The sequence below is a fragment of the Brachionichthys hirsutus genome, chromosome 11 (assembly GCF_040956055.1).
Source record: "Brachionichthys hirsutus isolate HB-005 chromosome 11, CSIRO-AGI_Bhir_v1, whole genome shotgun sequence".
Lineage (NCBI taxonomy): Eukaryota > Metazoa > Chordata > Actinopteri > Lophiiformes > Brachionichthyidae > Brachionichthys > Brachionichthys hirsutus.
Window position 1 is genome coordinate 8,850,024 of NC_090907.1, and position 23,084 is coordinate 8,873,107.

Here is a 23,084-nt window from a genome sequence, read left to right on the forward strand (position 1 = left end):
TCATCTCAAACTGACTGATTTTAAACATGTGTCTATCATCTCTCTATTTTTACATTTATTGTTCACTTACATATAAAGTGTTCTCATTCAGATTCATAATCGGGCCAAGTTGCTCATTCCCTTTGGCGGCCTTCGATTTTGGATCTGTGATTCCTGCAATAATAAGAGGAAACTTTTAAAGGGTAAAGCTCTAAGCTGTATCACAGTTAATTTATTAAAACCACCTGACTCTATGACAGATGCAGAGACTGATGGAACACGCATAACACTTACCTTGACAAGCCCCCACTGCGAGACATTAGATTCAAACTGAGAAAGAGGAATCCCACAAAGGTGCCCAGGACGATCCAAAATATTATAACAAGTGAGTCTGAAAGGGAAGAATTTATCTGCTTCATTACAAAAAGAACTACAAAAATTCCTCTTAAATGAGTAAAGTACAGAGACTTACACTTGTTGTATTTCAGTTTCTTCTCATCCACAATCACAGGATCAAGGTAGTCATAATAGTATTCCCATTCATAGACATCGGTGCTGGTTGAGTTCTCCATTACAGACATTTATCTGGTTAAGGTAGAATAATTCTGTTATCTCATTCCAAACAATTGGTATAAGAAATACTCGATCAGACCTAGAGTCAGTCTCATTCGGGGGAACAGAGGAGATTTACTTCTAACCTCAGCTGCGTATGTAGGGCTGCAGACTCCGGTTGATTTTCCTCATATTCCTGAGTCCTGGATTTCAGGAAATGCATGCAATGTGCATGTCTGGCCACAGGAGTGTGTAGTAGATCGAGTATATTCAACATGGTGGGGGACAAAAAAAAACTTCAGATAAACTTCCATAAAATTTTACACAGCCTGGTGGCAATACAATACATGTATGGGTTCATATTGATTATTATTGGTTGAGTTTGGTTAAAAGCTATGTGTGTTTGCAGGATTACACACAAAAAATACCTAATGGATTTTAATTACATGAAATTATAGAAGGGTTGCGTATGTGTGGCAGGAAATAAGTCAATATATGTTTGATTAGAATCTGAGTCAATTGTAAACCATTTTTACAATTACACATAAAACACTTGAGAGATTACAAGGACTAAAATCCTTGTCAGATTACCATGGAATTGCAAGAGTTGGTCATGTCCTGAGACGTAGATGACTATTTAAGTAGATATCTATTCTTTCTCTCTTTTAGTCATTTAACTAAAAAAAATACAGACACATTTGCAGGAGATCTTTACACTCAGGCCAACAGGGAATGCTGATTTATTTATATACTTCCTGCGGATGCCGCATTTAAACACCTTAAATCATTATTTACCTCTGCTCCTGTCCTAATCTCACCCACACCTTGAGTGACAGTTCGCGGCGGACGCCTCAGATACCGGTGGAGGCGCAGCGCTCTCCCACGGACCTGACTGACAATTTTGGCATATTCTCACCAGTATAAAATCCCATGGAATTTGAAAATACCAAAGCTAAATATAATTTTATTTTCTGCAAAGGTTTTATTTCAACACTATTTGCCATTTATCTGGGTGTGTGAGCGCAGTTCTTTTAACAAAAAAAATTGTTTTATGTCTGTCAGTCAACCCATGGTCAGGACGGGAAGCCATAGCGCTGCCTGTGATTGGCTATCATGTATGATGAGCGTCATTGGTTCGCGTTTGACGCTTACGTCGTCGCCATTTTAGAAAAAAAAAATGAAACGATAAGCTAGTAGCTTCTGCTAACGCAACAGAGCTCTGGCTAGCGATGCGACTTCAGTAGAATTTTAGTAGTCCCTCGGCGTTGATGGTTATGTTATTAGCCATTAACTACACAAGTTACAGTTAGAGAAGGGAAGAAACTTTTGGCAATTGGTTTTCGATCGCACATCATTATGGATCCAGTCGATGCTTTCAACATGGAGGTAATGATAAAGTTTTGTGTTATGCAAGTCAATCGAGCAAAACCAGAAGGCTAGCGTTAACTAACGCCATTCGGGTTTCAATTTACTGCCAATACTGCTACCTAATATTAATAGTACGAAAAAAATAATACGCTGACTCGTTATCACTTTTAGGACGTGGTCAGTGAAAATACGATTTAAACTCGTGTAATGTTACAGTAGTTGGAGGTCTCTTTCGGGCCTGTAATTTCAGTGCATCCGGTTAGCTGTAGCATAACAGCGGTACACCCCAGATCTCAATCAGCTGTCTGTAGAAATGCACATTTATGGATTCATTGTCTCGTAAATTGGCATACATCTGTTTTCGAGCTAACATGGAGGTAGGTGTCCGGGTATTAGTTTTTGTCTTAAAAGTGTACTTTTGGAAATGTTACCAGTAAAACCAAATGTTTGTGCGTGTCTGAAATTAAACGTGACGGCATCGTGATTCACGCACAGCAAACCTTGCTTAGTTCAGAACAGCGTTTAGGAGAGGCGACTATCATTTTCTGTAATGGCTTCCCCCGCGCAGGGTTGCAAGTTCATCGCAAGGACAAGCGTGCATACTATGTTTTTGAACAAATTATGTGACGAATGAACCCGCGGAGGAAGACCATGCAAACACACTTAAGTCCGAGGCCCCCCGGTTTCTTCCATCTTGTATTAATAGTTCATCACAATGGCAAAACCACTCATCTTGAACATAGCTGATACGAAGCATGTCTTCAGATGACTACTGTCAAAATGTAATATTTTTTTACTGGCTCCATTCGGGCTCCGATCCAGATCAAATTCTGTGGTGAGATCGAGGTCCCCACCCTACACGACTGTGTCAAAGTCCATACGCATTCGTCAATAATCAACCAAGATATTGAGGAATGTATTCTGAAGCTCCATTTTCTTGGATCTCCATCAAGATCCTTCCAAAACCTTTTGAGTTATCTTGCTAAAGGACAGACGGACGAACAAACGCTGGCAATCGCATAACCCTCGCCACGGTGGAGGTAGTTACTGTTGTGCAGAAATCAAAGCTGTTTTTTAATGAACAGCCACTCTGTTTGCTGATATTTGGTATTAACAGAATAGTACAGAAGTTGTTTAGTGGAATAATACATGTCATGTTATAATATGTAGCGTTTAAGCCTAAATATTCATTTCCATAAGAAGGCCTGTTGCCCTGTTTGATATTTATTTAAGGGTCAACATAACTATTTAAATAGATTATTATATCAATAATAAGGAGAGACAGACTCTTGGTGCTGTGTTGTGGATTCAGCTTTGCTCTACAGAAATTATCTACGTCCTTTCAAGGTAATGTAGTCAGATGGGAATTAGCGATGAAATCCGGCAGTGATGGCATCATTATTTGGCTGCTGTTACTTTTGTTTTGTAATGACATATATTTTGATTCAGGCAACTTGACTGACTGGTACAATGAAAATGGCCATGCATGTAGAACACATTATTGTAACGCTACAACTCTGGGGAATGCCTTCTGTGTTCTCTCTGGCACGAAGCTCTCCTTTCGGAGCAGGTCCGGTCTGTCTTTGCCGATCCAGCACAGTTGCTTGCTCTCATCTCTGTCAAGGAGTGTTGAATAGGCTGTTACTGTGTGTAAAGTAAACGGGTATAGTTAGTAATAGCAATATATTAACAGTGATGCCTGCAGACAGAGCAAAACCCCCAAGTCTCCCTTACCCATCATTTCATTTTGCTGATCTAAAAATGTATCTGACCTATGATTCAAAACTGGGATGTGATTTGAACCAGATTGTTGTTTGCCTTCTATTATTTCTGTTATATTTCTATTATTTGCACTATGTGCATAGTCTTGCATCTTCCTTCTCTGCTTTGTTGACTGGAGCACTGTTGCAAATGGAATTTCCCTCTGTGATCAATAAAAATATTCTAAGTCTGTTGGTCCTGGGGTAATGAATACTTGGGTCATGCATCATTCTTGTATTATTTTTGTGGTGATTTTTAGAAATGGAAAAAAGTGTAAGAAGTTTCAACTTTTTAACAGACGTTGTGGAGTTAACATTGCGTTTTCCTTTTATTATACTTAATTGTCTCATTGCTCAGCCCCACTACACAGGCTGCTGTCAGTAGTGCATTTGAAGTACATGCAGTTGTTTATTTTTATGATATAAATCAGTCTGTGGTTTCCAGTGATACTATATACTGGTATTTTTCATTGTCTAAATTCCAGTGGACTAATTGGTGTTGTTGTTCTTTCAGTTGTCCTCCATGGTTGCCTTGAGGCCTCCAATATCCCGTGCTAAGATGATGTCTGTAACAAAATCAGCCATCAAAGCTATCAAGGTAAAGTAAATGCTTTTATCAGTTTGAGTTCAGTATAGCCACATTACACAATATGTAGCTTAATCTTTCAGACATTTCAAATGAACTAATATACTTTGTTTCAGTTCAAACACTATCTTTATATGTAAGCAAAGCATGTTGACGTGATTGGAGCAATACTAGGAGAATGCTGTGCTATTAATGTTCTTAGACATTTGTTCACATCTTTTTACTTTTGAAGTGGGTCTCGGTGCGTAAATCATGTAAAAATTCAAACTTCCAGTAAGCTTTGTTTTGCTTTGTTGTGCAATCCACATTTTTGTTATGACGCTTGCGGTTTATATCCCGCCTTTTGCCCATAGAAAAGCTGGGATCGGCTCCAGCAACAGCCATTACCCGGAAGGCGGATAAAGCGGCAAAGGAATCGATTAATTAAAAAAATTATTTGCATTCATATAGGCCTTTTATATTGTACATACATGCACATATTTCACTCATAACAGCAATTTCTTGTTGCTAAACTCTGAGTCGTTGTTGAATGAAAACGTCGGTAAGTGACGACCCTCTCTACAAGGTAACAAAATACAGTTTGGCATCTAATCAGAAGTGCAATTATAATAATATAAGTATCAACACCTTAAAATGACAGGTCAAATGTAATGTTTTAACATCTATCTGTCTCTTTCATTATTAGCGTTACAAACACGTTGTCCAGATTGTTGAAAAGTTCATCAAGAAGGTATGTATGGTAGAGCTTATTGTTTACTTTATAGTAAAGATTTAATTTAAGTGCTCTTGCAATTTCGGTATGACACAGTGGCAGTAAAAAGTTTGTGCTTGATTGTTTTTGTTTTCAGTGCAAGCCAGAATTAAAAGTCCCCGGTTTGTATGTGGTTGATTCCATTGTTCGTCAGTCACGGCATCAGTTTGGTGTTGAGAAGGATGTCTTTGGACCCAGATTCTTGAAGAACTTTACAGACACCTTTCAAAATCTTTACCGCTGCTCAGAGGATGATAAGGTAGCCTATATTTGTGCGCCAAGCAATTTAGTATAACTCTACTCAGTGATAATTAGAAATACCTTCAATGATGGATTGCCTTTTCATTTATCAGAGCAAAATTGTCCGTGTGCTGAACCTGTGGCAAAAGAATGGTATGTTTGGCATGGATGTCATTCAGCCTCTGATGGATATGGCAGATGGAACACTTGGATCTGTGTCTGCACTGGAAGGTTAAAAAAATATTCTCTTTTTCTAACGCTTGGAACATTGAATTTAAGTGCTACATGAGATTAAATTCGAGATGCAATTTATCCATTGATTTTATTAACAACGTTAAAACGTTAATGTTCATCTTATGTTTGAACAGCTCCCACTGACTTTCAGCCACAGACACAGGATCCCATGACTAGTGGGTCCGTTCTACCCGCTGTTCCCCATTTACCTGCTTCTGATGCCTTAGCCGCTGTGGCACAGCTGTTTCAGTCAACCCATGGTCAGGAGGTAAGCAAAGAAATTGTGTTTGAGCAGCTCTAGACCATGGCAGGTGAAATGCTGGTCTCACCTCCCTCTCCCCCTCCTAGCTGCAGAGGATGCTCCAAAACCTCCAGCAGGCCGAAAACAGTCTGGCAGCAAACAACAAAACCATCACAAACAGCATGCCGGCGCCACCACAGCTCAACCTGTATAGCTCACACTTAGAAAGGAAAAGCTCTTTAGCTGAGGTAATCGTCATTACTCACATTATCTATTACTATGATCCTGTTTCCTCATTTACTTATTAGTGTAAAATTTTGATTTCCTCAGAAACTCCTTGGCAGATTCGACTATGACGATGAACCAGAGGATACAAACGCTAAAGAAGGAATTGCCCAGCCACAGTGAGTTTGTGAAATGTATATTATGATACACACATTATGCAATGCAATGCAAATGTTGGGCTCGATACATTATTTTCAGGTTTTCTGTCCATCAAAGCTTGTATTTGAGTAAATCCAGAACACCGTGGAAACGTATCTTTTCAAGTTTGGCACAACTAGCTCCATATGCATGTTTGCAGTGACTGGTCACCCTTCCATCCCATACAGTATTAATACATTTGCAAAGTTTTACATTCCAGGATTATTATTTTTTTTTATGTTTAACCGCTATGGAGGATTTATTTTTCAGCATTTTTTGGTAGAATTCTGTGATTATTGGTCACACCACAGTTTGGACCTATTGAGTAAACTAGGAAAGAACTCATTATATATTTTTTCTTATCCCATGTAAAGGTTAGAAACCAAGAATTAATCTGTTCTTTTCATTTTTGCTAATTTTGTAAAATCGATCAAACTATTCAGGCTCTTTAGTTAGACTCTTGCCAGATCTTGTTGAAGTTCTTAAGTATGTCTTCAGTTTTCTGCCTATAACATGTTGCAATATATAATTTATAAAGGTGTGTGTTTATAATTGTTAAGTGATTTAATTTGAATTTAATTTAGGTTATGCAAAACCAAATATTTGTGTATTTTATCATGACAGAGGCATTCCTGAAAATGTGTTCAACAGGTTTCTCGGTCAGATGCCCACCACAGAAAATGTTCATCCGCAATTGATGGGACATACATTTGTCACAGAGGTATCCAATGATATATGTGAACGACTGCTTATAATAACTAACTTTTAATTTACAACTCTCTGAACAAATATGTCACTTCTGAAGTGCAATTACCTGCATGATGTCCACAAATTGTTTGAAAATAATTAAGATGCTTTTTTCAGAATTTGTCTTAAAAAGATGTCAAGATTTTATCTTTATTATGTTATTATTGCAATTCTAATTTAGATGTTTAATGGTTTAAATTTAAATGTACCGGTACATTTTTTATAAAATGTGTAATACTTAGTTACAATGTTGTTTGTTTTTCCACTTGTCTGTTGATGTTTCAGCATGGTGGAGGGATGAATCATGAACATCATGGAATGCCAGATGGAAAATGTTCCACAAAGGAGGCCTGTTCACAATCTCTGGTAAATCTTCAAACCCATTTTCGTTTAATCTTGCCTCGTGTGAGTTTTTTTTTCCCCTTAAGAACAAAATGATTAAAATGTTTATCATCCTATCGTATTTTTTTTATAGAGAAATTCAACAGGAGATGCAACTATGAGGCGGGAGGGCAGACAGAGAAGCTATGGAAGGAGAACAAAATCCAGATCTGGTTCCAGGTAAGCGACTGTTCTTCACAGATAAGTGTAGGGAACTGGATACTGTTATGCTAATTAAAGTGGTTAGTTCTGCTGCAGTAGTCAATGCATCCTGAAGGTAATTTACCTGCCAGAACCATGTGGATCAATTACAGCAATACCATGACATACGAGTATAATTAGTTTCTGGGCCAAGTGCGCAACCCAAATCACTCGTATGTCAAAATCAAATTTCCCCATATAAAATAAGAAATAAATTAACCCGTTCCGGCTGTCTAAAAACACCCAAATCAACGCTAATAACAATGGAAATAAATACATTTTTTGGACCATAAGGCGCACTTAAAATCCTTACTGAACTCGAACTGATTTTATGTGGTACACGGCGCTCAAAAATCTGTCAACATGCTTTATCATTTCTTAATGTGGACAATGTGGTTTTATTATGAGTTTCGCCTTCAAGACAGAGCTGCTGACAGAATTCTGTGTTCATGTCAACATTTTCTACTTTGTATAAAATAGATTTTCCTGTAGGAGTTCCACATTTTGGTGACACCGTAATAATTTTGATCAATCATTTGTATTTCAGATCACCAAGGAGAAGAAGATCAAGATCTTCATCCCACTCCAGAAGATCTCGGCATCAACGCTCTCGTTCTCGGTCCAGAGAATTGGATTGGGGGTCTCGCTCGCGCTCGCAAGACCGAGCGGGTGACCGGGAAAAGGACAAAGAACGCAGACAGAAAGGACTTCCCTCTATAAAGAGCCAGACGCTTAGTGGTATGTTGTTTACGTACACAGAACTGCTTGAATCACAGCATATACCAACAATATATACTTTGTCTAAGCCTGTTGACAGAATCCACTTTGATTTTTACGAGTGATTTGAAAACACTTTATTGTGCTTCTATAAATATTTTTTCCAAACAATGTTTAATACTTTAAGTACAGTAATACCTTGACATACGAGTATAATTCGTTCTTGGACTGAACTCAAATCCACTCTTATGTCAAATAAATGTTTCCCATATAAAATAACTGAAAATAATTTAATCCGTTGTGGCTGTTTAAAAATACCCAAATCAATGCTAATAACAATGGAAAGAAGGTTTTTAATCAAAATCAGAATCGGTTTATTGCCATTGTCAATGAGGGTTCACAGACTAGGAATTTTTCTCGGCGCAATCGTGCAATAATTAGCGTATCATAGCGCTGCACACTACAGCGCTATGCTATAGGGCATGCTGTAAAATAGACTACGGTAAGTTAAAAAGCATATGAATACAGAAACCCACACAAAAACAGCATCAGGAGTGGATCCACAGATGTGTATTAGCAGCAGTAAAAACCAACACAATCACACAGTGAAAATAGAAGTTACGGGCTGTTAAGTGTTCATGAGTCTTATGGCAGAGGGGAAGAATCTGTTCTGGCCCGGATGGACCGTAGACTCCTGCCTGAGGGGAGCAGGTCAAACAGTCCGTGTCCAGGGTGAGAAGGGTCGGCAGTGATCCGATCTGCACGCCTCCGCGTCCTGGAGACGTGCAGGTCATGTAGAGATGAGTCGAACTCATGAGCTGCCCTGTGTCAGCGATTCTATTCATAGCTTTTATGCACAGAATTTCTAGGTGCAGCCAGGGCATTGAGGGGGGTCTGGTTTGGTGACCTCAGGATTGGGTCGCTGCTTTTACAGATGGTTGGGTCCTGTTATCGTCATTAGGATGTGACCTCCATTTTCTGGTGCAACAGAAAGTTCTCCAAGCAGCTGCTGATCTCTTTTTGCTTTTAGTTTGCAGCACTACACTTTGGGTTGGACAGCTCGACAAAAAAACCCAGCAGTCTGACGTGATTTGCCTTTTGGAAGAGTTTGGCCAGATCGATTCCATCAATGTGAGTTTCGGTTATTCACATCATTTCTACTTGTAATCAATCATAATGATGGGAAGTATTTCACTGTTACCTCTTTCTTTCTTGACGTCCAGATGATTCCTCCAAGAGGCTGTGCTTATATTGTCATGGTTCACAGACAAGATGCCTTTACAGCCTTGAACAAACTCAGTAGGGGGTCATACAAAGTCAATCAAAAACCTGTGAAGGTATATACGCATACAGGGATTGCCTTTATTTTCAATTTTATAATGGTTCTGCTTTATTTTTATTTTTAGGCTGTTATTTTTAACATGATGATTATAGTTAATGTCATTTTTTCCTAGATTGCTTGGGCTTTAAACAAAGGTATAAAATCAGCACACAAAAAGTTCTGGGATGTGGAGCGGGGCGTTACCTACGTTCCCTGGAGCAAAGTCAAAGTTGAGGAGTTGGAGAGCTATCGGGAAGGAGGCATACTGGATGCAGAGACCCTAAATCCAGGTAGACACTTGGCTGTTACTTTAGCTTGGATGGCATTTGATCCCCTAAAGGTGATTTAAAATTATTTATGTAATTCTATTCTTATTTTACGTAGACTGGACTGATGCCACGGACTTTATTAAGTTGGTAGCTGTAAATGGAGCACCGGGTATACCAGCCGCTGGAACCATTGCTGCTCACATTCAGGTAATGACGATACAGTCTTCAACACTTTTTGCTATAACCTGTTCTTTTGTTGTGTTGATTTCATGTATTTAGTGTTTGAGGCTGACTTCTTGTTTTTTGTGAAGATAATAAATTATTGTTGCTCATGAGTAGCGGAGCTTATCTGAACCACCTGCTCATTTTCTCTTCAGAAATTAAATGGTTGAATATTTATCTTTACACACATTGTCTGGGTAAATGATTAATTTCAAAATCCAATCAGCAATAATGTTCTTTGCATTACATTGTTAAAAATACTGCATGTAAAGACCTCTCCATTCAGTGAGAAATACTCAAATCCACATGTAGCCATGGCACCCTTTCCACTTTGCTTTTTGATAACTTTTATTTTGGTTTGTACCGTAGGTTGAGGCAAGTATTTTTTTCTAGTTGGCAATATAATGGCAATTGTGTTATGTAAACCTGAAAGCTAGTTCCAGCCAAGACTGAAAACACTGATAGAATTTAAATTAGTGTTTTGTTATTCAGTCAGATCACAAGTTCTGAATCTGAATCTGAATCTGAAGTTGCCATTGAAATATCACTGATTCCTTTGCCACCAGTGGTTATGTTGAGATTTAAAACCAAACTATTCATGTAATCCAAAATGGAGGCATCAGGATGCTCAGGCTACGTTCACACTGCAGGGCTTAATGGTCAATTTTAATTTTTGTGTGAAATCCGATTATTATTATTTTTGCGAGTTAAATACGACTTGTATGCATGTGTGAACGCCATGCGACCCAAAAGTGTCAGAAGAATACACAACGACGTCGCGCAGTGTGTGACGCTCAGTGTTTGCCGAAGTAAATGATGATGATGGTAACGGTGGGGCATATGTGGCGATTTTAAAACTGTTGTCCAACCAGAGCCAGCACATTTACAACTTAATATTCTTAAGAAGAAGATTAGAAAGGAAGAGAGCCAGGTTTTTAGGCATGGGGTTTTGTGGGGCAATAGCAGCAGCATCTCTACTAAGAAATGCGTGAGTGCGGAATCGCACAGTAATGACATACAGTAGGCCGTGTATCAATGACATGTAGGTCGGATAAATGGGACCTGGCTGTTCGGACTGAAGTCGCGTGGCAAAAGATCCAATGCATGTCGGATTTAGGACATGTGGCCTGGGTCACATTTGGAAAATTTGGATCTGTGTTGTTCACTTCAGCCTGCAGTGTGAACGCAGCATCAGCTGCCTAGGCTATTCATTCCCATTTCTAGGCCAAATTGAAAAGGGCTGTTGCAGCAAGGTCAGTATCAACTTTGAGCAGTTCTCAAAGGTCAGGCAGCCAGCAATTGTTAAATTCCTTCCTTTGTCAGATTATTCTCTGAGAGGGGTTGTCAACATATCGCTTCCTTGACATCGTCAACGATTGTTTTAGAATTTACTGTACCACAATTCAGATATGCTCCTCTGCTGATAGGCATTAAGTTCATCATTAAATAATTCTTTTTTTCTTTTTCTTCAAAATATTTCCATTTTCACTCGGTAACCTTGTACTTTGACATTTAAATGATCCAAATAAAACATGGGAATTTCATAAACCTACTGTGGTGTGTGAAGAGAAAAAAATCTGTTACCCTGCATTTGTTTTTGGTGACAAGGATTTGTTATCCAAAGTGTTTGGGTTTGGCATGAATGCAAAGGACAGGGTGAAGTGGAGAAAGTAGATTTGCTGTGGCAACCCCTCACCGGACAAGCCGAAAGTACAGTATTGGCGGTTTGGAGAAAATCAGATTTTAGATTATTTTATCAGTTGGTCACGATATATAGCTTTAACAAAAGTGTATTTTTCCCACAACTTTCTAAAAGTACGTAAAGATGTCTTCCGCGGTTGGATTGTGTGAAGGAGCAGTGCGAACAGCGGCAACATCAGATACATTCACCAATGAACTTCGAGTCAAATGTTTGGAAAGCTTGGCAAATCAAATGCAATTAGCAAACTTTGCAATGCTGCCATAATATATACTGGCAGCACGAACATTGAAATGCAGTAGAGCCTGACAGAGCCCGACTCCGCTCGTTGTGTCCAGTTTGTCTTTGAATACATACATTTTAACTCATTCCTCTAATGGAATATTTTTGAATCTTAAGAAATATGCACGCGTATTTTCTGTTTATGGCAAATAAATACAGTATTTGGACGTTAAAAAGCATTAAATGTGATAATGACGGTAAACGGTGTTCTATTTGACCACATTCTCATGTATTGTTTAAATTTTTTGGCGCAGTGCAATGACACTTTGTTTAAAGTTTATAAAAATATGGCAATCTTTGAAATGCCTTGGATTTAAGAAACTATTAAACTTACTGAATTGCTTCATTCATTTCTATAAAATAACTATATTGTTTGCTTTTTTAATATAGTTTAAAAGAAGATGGAAATTAGGACATATAAACCTAAAAAACCCAAAATACTGAAACCAACTGGGACGCTGAATCCAGATGCATCGTGGCAAGTGTTTAAATCAAATCGTATCGGTGGCTTTAGCAGATGTTGAACTTGAATAGCAATGCATCGTGGAAAGGGGGTTAATCGAATCGTATCGCATCGGATATTTTAACAAAAGTTCTCTTGAATGAATCAAATCGGACGGATACCAGAGATTCCCGTCCCGACTACCCACCAGTTCTTTAACGACAATCAAAATGACTTTGGTGTGTACACCAAAGTCATTTTGATTGTCGTTTGGTGTGTATCAGCCTCCGGATCAAAATGGTATCTTCTTGCAACTGGTGCTTCCACTGCAGTCATTAATACACTGACTGATTGACAGCTAGCGGTGACCCGGAGTCATCAAACATATGTAAATGTAGAATAAATCAACAGTAAATAAGATGGCTTCCTTACAGCATGATCCAGCTGGATTGTGATTGTCTGCAATCTAGCATATTCAGCAGACATGCTAAACTGCACTATGAAGAGAGGTTGATCAAAAGTGACGTGTGTATGACCTTTTGCTGCTGATGGGACTTAAAGAACCGATTTGGATGAAGTCCAAGTCCAAATGGGAGATAAGGTAAGCCGACAACACGAAGAGCAGCATATTTAACGTCCCAGTTATTGAACACTGGTTGGTAGATATTTATATTCATTTGTGGGACGAGATTGCATCGGTTGTAAGTCAACGACTACCCGTATACCTCCAAGGCCTGCTGTTTATGAGGAACATTTTCTAAAATGCACTGCAGTTGCACAATAAAAAAAAATGCAAACAAATCTTTTACTTTGCGACACTTTATGGAAAAGAGCTTCTGTCTGGAAAATAAATACCAAATTTCCAGTTGATTCAAAAATAAGGTTATGGTTTAAAAATATTACACAAACCTTGAGGCCATCTTGGATTGGGATGAAACATGCTGTGAATCCTGTCAGCATGTTGACCATCGGGTTCATGAGTAATCGTCACTCATGTGTCCACGCGTCTTCAAATTCAGTGTTTGAGTTTGACTGTGCTATTTTGACCTTAAATAATTTTTCAAAGTCATTGTACAGACATGTAAACCCAAAGTACTGAAAATCTCTTCTTCATTTGGTAGTTCTGCTGCAGGTCTGTCTAGGACCTCAATTTAACATGATGCCACAAATGTGCACACAAACTCACTGCAAAAGGCAAGTGAGGTAAAATAAAAATTAACGCTGCTAAATAAAGCATTTTTTAAATGCATAATTCAGTTTTGATTTTGTTTCTTGTAGATTTGTATTAGGTGTGAAAACTATTTTCTTCTAGGAAATGTAAAATTGTAAATTATTGTTGGTCAAGATCTGTTTACATGTTTTGTTGCAAACAAAAGAAGTTTCTTCTTTGCCTTTTGAAAAGATTCTGCATTTACACAGCAATGTTTTAATGATGAAATGCCTAAAAACGCAGTTGTGAGCAGTGAATGTTGTTTTACCCTTTCAAAATCAGCACCACAGAATAAGATTGCATTGTTGGTGCAGCAAATCTGTAAGGAAAATGCGGTAATAAATGTCCTTATTGCCACTTTCAATGTAAGTTAACTCTCCAGAAAAGCTGTTGCTTCCTTCATCGCCACATCCAAGCTGGTGTACCTTGAATGTCTCTTTGTCCTTGTGTCCATTGTCAATCCGCACAGCTGTTGCATTGAAAGGACAGAGCTTCACTCTCAGCCATCTGCTAGTACAGCAGATGACAAGAGAAATGGTCAAGGATGAAAGTGTGGCAAGAGAGAGGCATACGGATGTCTTGGACGTAGAGGTGCTCAACACAGTGGGAGTAGGCATTTATAAATATTTCTAAAACAAAAATACCTGATTGTGCAGGATGACTTTCTCCATATAATTCGTGAAATTTCAAAGTTTTTAGGGCTCAGCTGTAAAATTAAAAATAAAATCCTATTACCTTTGCCACCACGTCATTATTGCACTGCAAGGTATTTTATTCAGGGTCTAAATTCTTACTTGGGATTAGTCTCATGTAAGATGTATATACATATATATATGTATATACAGTGGAACCTCGGTTGTATAAAAATAAAAAAAACTACGGTTTCTGCACATTTGAGAATCTTAACATCTGTATTTACAGCCTCCTGTGTTTGGTTTTTAAAGGACTTTGGGTGCATTTTTTGTACAGTCAAAAGTAATAAACACATACCATACATGAACTAGAAAAGCACTCAGAGAATGCAGACCACATGGTGATTCAGATTATCATCAAAATCAAAAGCTTCTAAATTGTTCTGAGTATCTTAATGCACCAACCATGTAAAAGTGAATCGGAGTTGACGTGTATTTCTAAATTATTTTTTTAATCCATAAAAGGGCTTTTCAATGTAAAAATTTAATATTTCACCCTGACCTCATTCTGGATCAGATCCAGAAAATATTTTTGCATGATAATGCATATCTGACCCCTGTGATTATTGGTGAATGAATTGAATGCATATTTTGCAAGATATATATATATATATAAAGCCTCCATTAGTGGGGAAAATGCAGGTTTTTTTTTTTTTTTTTTGGGGGGGGGGGGGGGGGGGCACGGGTTGCATTCAAAATGTAATGGGGCCTAAGGTCATATACACATTAAAATCAAATATCCTTCACCCTCCACCAAAATAAAGTCCAATAGCCTTCAAGCTTATGGGAAATACTCTTAAGCTTAGCTGTTGTTGATGGAAACAAGTGATCTTCTTAAGAATGTGTAAGAGGTACTCTTCAAAACCCAAGAATAGAACCAAACTGCTCGGCCTGGTCGTATACAATTCTAGACATCAGCACCAAACTAAAAAAACCTATTATAACTATTATTTTTTTTAAATCAGTTATTAGTAGCCCAGAAGCCTGGATGGTTGTAAACCGTAGGATGAACTATAACCGCAGGTAAGAGTGTTACACTAGTCAAAAATATACATTTTATAAGCAAGTTTGAGCATATTAATTTAATTTCTTGACATAAGTCTGGTTATGTTTCTATAGTAAACCTGATGTATAGAGTTAAGATTATAATAAACTTGGCATCTTTGGGGAAACAGTGGCTCAGTCCACAAGGGTGGTGGCTGGTTGTTGTCCAACAAGGACCACAGTATAGCTGTTGAACTGGTAGCTGGGGAGGTGTCAGTTCAGCTACTGAGCACTGACGAGGTTTCCTAAGCAAGGCATCCAATCCCACAAGGGGCTCCTAGGGTGCTGTAATGTGGTTTCCCATCACTCTGTGTGTGTGTAATATATTGAGTGAAAAAAAGAATTTCCCCACTGGGGATTAATAAAGTACCTTAATTTATTTGCAAAGTTCATCGGACACATCTGGTACAAATAAAGCATTTACAAATCTAATCTTAAGTCAGACACAAGGACAGAGAGGTTGGTCAATGAAAATGTATATTGTAATTGCAGGTCTCACTCAGGTAGCTTGGTCATTTTCCATGGATGATAGTGCAAGATCTGAGAAGTCTTCTCCTTTCAGTCGTTTTCATGCGCAATGACGTTTCATGGAAAGAGGAAATTTCTTCAGTGACCTCAAGTAGTGCGACAGTGCTCTAGATCCATGTGGAAAGAGCGTCAGACACGTGTGAGGCCTCACAAAGGTGAGTTATAGAAGATATCTTTGGATATTGAGATTCAAACTCATGGATGATACGGCGGACTAGCTGGAAGGTAGGCTGCACTGTATTGCTGCCTTATTATCTTTTAAGATGTCTTAAAAGTAGTAAGCACAAAATAAATGTGAGCGCACTGGGATGATGCCTGTCAGAGATGTGAGTTTTGATTAAACATCCAGTACCAAGCTGCTGGGCTTGTTGGGTTTCCCTGAGTGAAGCACCCCTGCAAGAAAAGTGGAGCAGCAGATATCCTTCATTTTCTGCAGGAGTGAAACGTCAGGGTAAGAGTTGAACCCTCCGTTGCTACTCTGATCGTGAGCATTACGGCTTCCTGTGAACTGCTTTTATAGAGTTTATATAAAACAAATGACAGATAATGTTATTACTTTGTTAGGTCAATCTTAATTTGAATTTTTTTCTTACATTTTGCTGACCTGTTTTCATCAATCTATATACTTTCTTTTTTTTTAATTGCCATCTTTAGTGCCCCCTAATGGTAGTGGCACCGGACACAGAACTATCTGACATTACCAAGTGCATTTTATCACTGTTTTGGTGACTCATTAAAATTACAACGCTTTCACTGTCAGAAGCAGGTGATGTGTACCGTTTAAAGGGTCCCTCGCTTTAGTCAAAATCAGTGTCCCGTACCCTTGCCTGCAATTCTTCTGATGGTCACTAGGGGGTGTTTACAAGAAATGTATTATAACTACGGGTGCACGTAACCTTTTCAGATAATTACTCGAGTGCCTAACAGGAGGCGGTGTGTGGTACTCGCCCCATATGCAGCAAGGTCTTGATAAGTCTCCCCACTCTGCTTCGACTTCATCCATGGCAGATGATGATGATGATGCAGATGCACTCCTTTTGGCTCCAACAGTAGATGGGTGTCTGAGCGGCAAATTTTGCACCACGTGTCAATGCGCTTTCTGTTAGCTTCAAGCCACGGTACATCCTGCAGCCACTTTCCCGACAAAAGTCTTCTTCGGCTCCAGGCGAGACACTGGTTGCCGTTTCTTTGTCGGCGGGGAAACACCGAAGAAGCTGCTCAATGCCTGTTGTTTTCTCGACATCTTGCCCAACAGTAGGTCTGCAGGTGTAATTGTGTTGTTGCCAAGTAAACTGTCAGGTAAGCACATGCTCGTAGAGCTACAACCGGTGTTACGCGTTCCAAATTTCTGCTGCACATGTGTACCTGCGTACCAGTTATGTGCGCCCCTGATTATAACTACAGTATAATGGAAATAGTGGGCCATCAGAACGCTTCATGTTGGTATTAATGCTAGCAGAAATACTCAAGTATAGAGGGATGCCACTCAGACAAGATGCAACAGAAAATGTGCTTTGTTCCCTGTCAATTTAGTGGATGGAGGTGATGCACATAAATTCATTACATAAATTTCTTGCATCTACATTTGTTGTGAGATCCCTTTAAGTTATCGTGACATCACAGACTACATGACACTTTGTGCTACTTTTTAATGTAGTCAGTGAAATATCTCTGCAATAAGATAAGCCAGATCAATATTTGGCTGCCAAAATAAGGGCTACTTTAGATATTCTTTACTTTTCGTGTCAAAAGATTCTGGGAGACTGAGAGACTATTTTGTAAGGTCAGTTAAATAATTCTATCTGAAGTCATTTACACTGGCAAAACTGCATTCCTTGCAGGAAAAATAAGAAAAACAACCAACAACTTTGGTTCCTGTGATGCCACATGCTTGAGCAAAAAAAAAAAAAAAGATTACATTTGAGGATTATTTTTTGTCAAGGAGTAAAAGGAAAGTAATTGTACTGGTTTGGTTTTCATTTCCATTTTTGAGGGCGCCCTCTAGGTGTATAGCAGCCCGTTTCGGTACAATAGAATCACAATAATAGGGATTGAACCGTCTAGCACCATTATTAAAATTAGTATGATGCATTTTTTCATAGAAAAGGTAGACAGTCCTGAATGGTTTAGTTATTATTATCCCAGTATACTTGTTTGCTTTGTTTTCAAATTACTTTGAATTTTGTTTTGGGCTCAATTGTGTTGATTACATAATTACTTAAATATATTGAAATACACACAAGGTGTGCATGCGCACCCACATGCATGCCAGGCAGGCAATAAGCGCACACTGCAGTGAATGTTCCTAATTTCCTTTTGAATTTCATGTGTAATAATATTTCGGTTACTCATGGATCTATGGACAATTTCAAACATTTATTTATTGTACTGTATTTAAAAATCGCCAAATATTAACAACGGTATACTGAATGTTTTTAGATATTTCAGAGGAAGCTGACTTGGACATTTTTCTAGCAGCTTTGTATTATGAAAATATTTCACTTGTATGTGCCTTTTATGGAGAGATGGCTTTTACCATCTCATCCGTCGACATGTGATGTGATTATGATTAGTTGGACAAGAAAGAAGTGCGTATAGATCCCTTAGATGACATACTGTGTGTTCTGCAATGTGTGCCTACACGCAGCTTTGGCAGCAAGGAGGATAATGTTGAGGCTGTCCACAGGTTACCATATTACACCGCCTGTCGGCCTGTGAGTTTGATTTGCTCGGGACGGATCAACAGTTATCAAGCATTAATCCACAGAAAAGGAAGGTATGCTAAATAGAACTAAAAAGCTATCGGTTGGATGCATGACACGAGTTGCATGAAGGAAAAGTTAACTGATAAGCAGGATAAAGTAACATATAAAAGGTGCCTTTTAACATTTATGTGATCACTGCATTAACTCTATCATATTGAATATGCTGTACTAAGTTTCATTTTTATTAATACAGCTATAATGGTATGGAATGATGGCTTTTATAATAAAACCTGATCTGGTAAATGTTTGGTAGATTCCACTTCATAACACCTCAATTTGATAATGTTACTAAAGTATGATATTTTTCTGAAAAACACACTTATTTATATATTTGTCTGATAGACATTTGTTTCCCCTAAAAACGTTTTTAAACATGAATATGTTACTTATATACTACTACTTATATACTACAACTTCTATAGATGGATGGATGGTAGATTTATACGCACAGGTACTGTTAACGTCATTCCTTAAAACAACATTTTCAACAACATTTAGCGATATCTCTTCAGACTGCTTTGCTGAAGATAATTATCAATACAATTTAATTGGCCTATATAGGACAAATAAAGAAACCAATTTATAAAGGAAAATATCTAAATTTGCTTTAAATGATTTTAGTCAAAAGTGAAATATGACATCCTTAGGAGGAGAATTTATTAAAGTTATGTTTTGGACAGAAGCAGTCACAGGATCTCACATGTGCAAAACTGTACAAATCAATTAGGAACTCCTCTAGTGGACTGGACTGCTGCCACCAAGTCACACAGTTGTTTTTGCCTTCTGATTTTCGGTTTAGTTTATTTAGATGATGTCATATACATTTTCCACTTATTGTTCAAGGCAGCACGGTGGCAGAGTGGTAAGCGCTGTAGCCTCACAGCAAGAAGGTCACATGTCCAAATCTGACTTGGGGCGTTTTTGTGAGACGTTTGCATGTTCGCCCCGTGTCTGGGTGGGTTTTCCGGTTTCCTCCCACGCACAAAACATGCAAATTAGGCATATTGATTACACTAAAATTGTCCGTGTGTGTGTGTGTGTGTGTGTACCCCGTATCTCGCCCATCGACTGCAGGGACAGGCTCCAGCACGACCCGGTAACGGACCAAGCGATTCAGAAGATGAATGAATGACTCATCTTTCAAATGTACTGTTTTGTCCTCCTGGTCCTCCTTTCTCCTTCAGCTATCTGCTATTGCAGTAATAAAGCTTTTGAATTCTCCAATGAGGCACTGCAAGATGATATGAGGGTGCCATTAGAAAGATTTGTCTCTTAGCTTATCCATTTTGCTTGGATATTTATACAGGCACATTCATGTTTTTTTGTAGTCTGTTTTAAACATACTATATATGTTTACTATTTACATATTTTTACTATTTGTATATTTGCTTGTGTTTTGACTGTAACCTTTTAATGTGTGTTTTGTATCTGCTGCTGCCTATCTTGGCCAGGACTCCCTTGAAAAAGAGGTTCTTAACCTCAATGGGTTATTTTCTTGGTTAAATAAAAAATAGAATGCTCTTCTATGAGAGCAGAACAGACCGATGGGAAACGTAGTGAAAGAAACTTTCTTAGACATTTTCTGTTTTGTGCATTAATGTACGAGTTCTGAGTTCAGCATGTCGGGCATATATAGAAATCTATCTGTATGCACGTTTGCCTGCGTACTCTGGCAGTCGTGCAGACCTTAAAGTACTGATGGAAAGCCTCTGCATTTTGACTGACTGCTCGTTCCCTTTATTTGCCCCAGCAAATCAGTGCTTTTCAGGACGAGGGAGTGGCTCTGGCTTGGCACACACCTTACTCACTATAATCCATTCTGTAGTGCAGGTTGTCATTGTCATCAAACATTGACAAGACAATACAAGTAGCATCCTCATCTGTATGTCATGTGGTTGAAATATAAAAATCCAGATCACCAACTGGAATATATTTTTGGAAAAGGAAATCTCTTCCCAGCCGTTGTACACATAGAAATCAGGCTACAAACCTGTGACCGCCACCGATGGTTGATTTTAGAACGCTGTCATGTCAGATGTAATTGTTATGTTGTTGTTTTTGTACAGGTTGATGCTGCTTTTATTAAATGGAGAAAATAATTGTAATTTTACCATCAAGATTTACAGTTTTCATGATGGTGTTTTTTTGAGTTGTAGACTTGATTGGTTCCTTTCAACAACTTTCGGCATGGGGCATTCAGCTTTGTTTCATGAGCAGTTTGGTTGGTATTTTACGAATGCGACTATAATACTGGGTTCTGAGAACTCTTAAAGAATAATGTATAAAAATTCAGATTACCTGATCAAAGGTCATTCAAATCAAGAGAGTGCTTCATGCTGTTGGATCAGAGGCTAGCCCAACGTCTCTTCTTGCAGTTCACTGCTGCAGGGCTTTCTGACTTCTTTTACTTCAGTCATATTAATAATATCATCGTGTCCATTTGTCTTCCAGGTGCCCCCGGTTGAACAAGCAGCACGCATCAAAAGTCCACTTGCTTTTCCTGGCCCCATCATGCTGTCCCCAACATCCATACTTCCGGGAGGTGCACCTTTCATCAACACAGAGTTTGATCAGCTAAGTGTGACCCCAGGTAAGGCATTAAAATAAAGGAAACTATGTGAAGGGTGGTGTGGGCGCTGTGATGATAACACAGCGCTCTCTACTGCCATGTTGCACTTCAAGTTCTTCTCTTGAAACTTTTGCTCATCGTTCTTATTAATTTCACAATGACAATAAACATCCCATTTGTTTTTTCTTTCTAGCAGGAGGTGTAAAACGCCCGAAAGAGACACTCAAGGATCCTGCAATTGACAATGGGACTTACGGAAATGCATGTACAGACAACCAGCTAGGGTCTCCTGCACCCCCAGTGATGACCCTGCCAGGTCCGGGAGTCATGCACGGCCCAAGACTGGGTATGCCGCCTCTGCAGCCCCGTCCCGGCATGCACGGCCCTCATGTACCTCCATTCCTCCGACCTCCAAACATGCCACGCATGCCTCCTCAGATGATGCCTGGAGGACCCATGTTCCCTCCAGACAGGTTCAGAATGCCCATGCCCTTTCCTCCCCGTGGCCCTGCTTTCCATCGACACCCATCGATGGTACCGGAGGAAATGGATGACGGAGAAGGAAGGTATTTCCGAAATGGGAGGCCCGAGTTTGCTCGTCCGCCCTTCCACAGAGGGAGGTGGTAGATGTCGGCAGAATTATGGACCTGAATGGAGAACATTATGAACCACCGAGAGACATTATCAGGGCATCTGGTGCCACAAGGTCTGTGAAGAACAAATGGAATCTTTTCTAGATCAAAATAAACCCTGAAAAACAAAGCAGTGAGCTAGAGAGGAGACCCAGTGGTGTAAATACTGTCTTCGTACCTTGACGCTCTTTTGTATATTTGAACTTGTGTAGTTAATGCTCATGCCGGTAATCCTGGCATTGCAGAGTAAAATCACAGCAATGTCTACACTTTTGAGCTCAGTTTGGTGTGTATTGATTGAGACTAAACTTCTATCATTCTTATCTTTTGGTATTTTGTTTTTAGTCAAAACACGGATGTTTAATTCTGCACTGCGGCTGTTGGATTTCATTCGAAGCAGGACAGGATTTCACATGCTGCCAGTAGAGGGTAGAGTAAACTCTGTGACCAGCCTCTGATGTAAATACAGCCTCTTGGAATCATGTGCAGTGAATATTAAAAAGTTGCTACCATTTGATCAGTTGCTTTTATTTGTTTATGCTGTTCTCTCGAGAGTTACATTATCAAGAGTCATTAAAAGCAGCATTTTATTTTAAATGCGGAAAATAAATTCAAAATTTGATTAAAAAAAAAAAAGCATATGGGGTTGCATATTTTTGCTTCCAATTAAATCCGTCTCATAAACCTTAATTATATCCACAATAATCATACTTCGCTCCTTGTTTTTTTCGAGACATCCACACTTTTGTTTTATATTTATTAAACAGCAGACACGTGTTATCACAATCTGACGCGTTTATTTGCGCCTCTATGATGAATGAGAAGGGGGGTGCGCACCGTGCCAGTGACCTTTAAACTGGTGTGTTGGGGGGGTAACGGTAGAATTTGTTGTTGTTTGCTCAGAATTTAACACTCCGGCTTTATTTTAGTCGAATCGCAGCTGATTGGATAATAAAATGATTAAAAGACATCCTGAAGCTCCGTTTGGTTGCCGTCTCCGAGGAAGGCGCGCTCCGCCCCTCTCGGCGGTGGGGGAACAACATGCGTGGTGCGTGAACCGGGGAGGGCGGGACATTACCGGCGTGTCAAACATGGACATGTCAGCGATCAGATGCCGACGGCAGCGCTGACAGGTACGGAGGGACACCGGAGAGTAAGTGATCCCGAACCGCGATGACGTCTCGTCGGTTGGGGCTCCGCGCGGTGTTTGCGTGACCGCCGCTCATTAA

The 23,084-nt window shown here is 39.1% G+C and overlaps 1 protein-coding gene across 1 annotated transcript; it reads left to right on the top strand.

The window, feature by feature from the left end:
- The first annotated feature begins 1,887 nt into the window (after window positions 1-1,887).
- Window positions 1,888-22,453, top strand: LOC137901349 (SR-related and CTD-associated factor 4-like). The gene is made up of 18 exons (XM_068745370.1): window positions 1,888-1,917; window positions 4,174-4,257; window positions 4,931-4,975; window positions 5,094-5,255; window positions 5,350-5,467; window positions 5,605-5,738; window positions 5,819-5,959; window positions 6,042-6,115; window positions 6,759-6,855; window positions 7,167-7,247; window positions 7,357-7,442; window positions 8,011-8,201; window positions 9,211-9,311; window positions 9,404-9,517; window positions 9,635-9,791; window positions 9,886-9,977; window positions 21,106-21,244; window positions 21,417-22,453. The coding sequence occupies exons 1-18, from the start codon at window positions 1,888-1,890 to the stop codon at window positions 21,848-21,850; spliced, it is 2,280 nt and encodes a 759-aa protein (XP_068601471.1). The 3' UTR covers window positions 21,851-22,453.
- The last annotated feature ends 631 nt before the right edge of the window (window positions 22,454-23,084 follow it).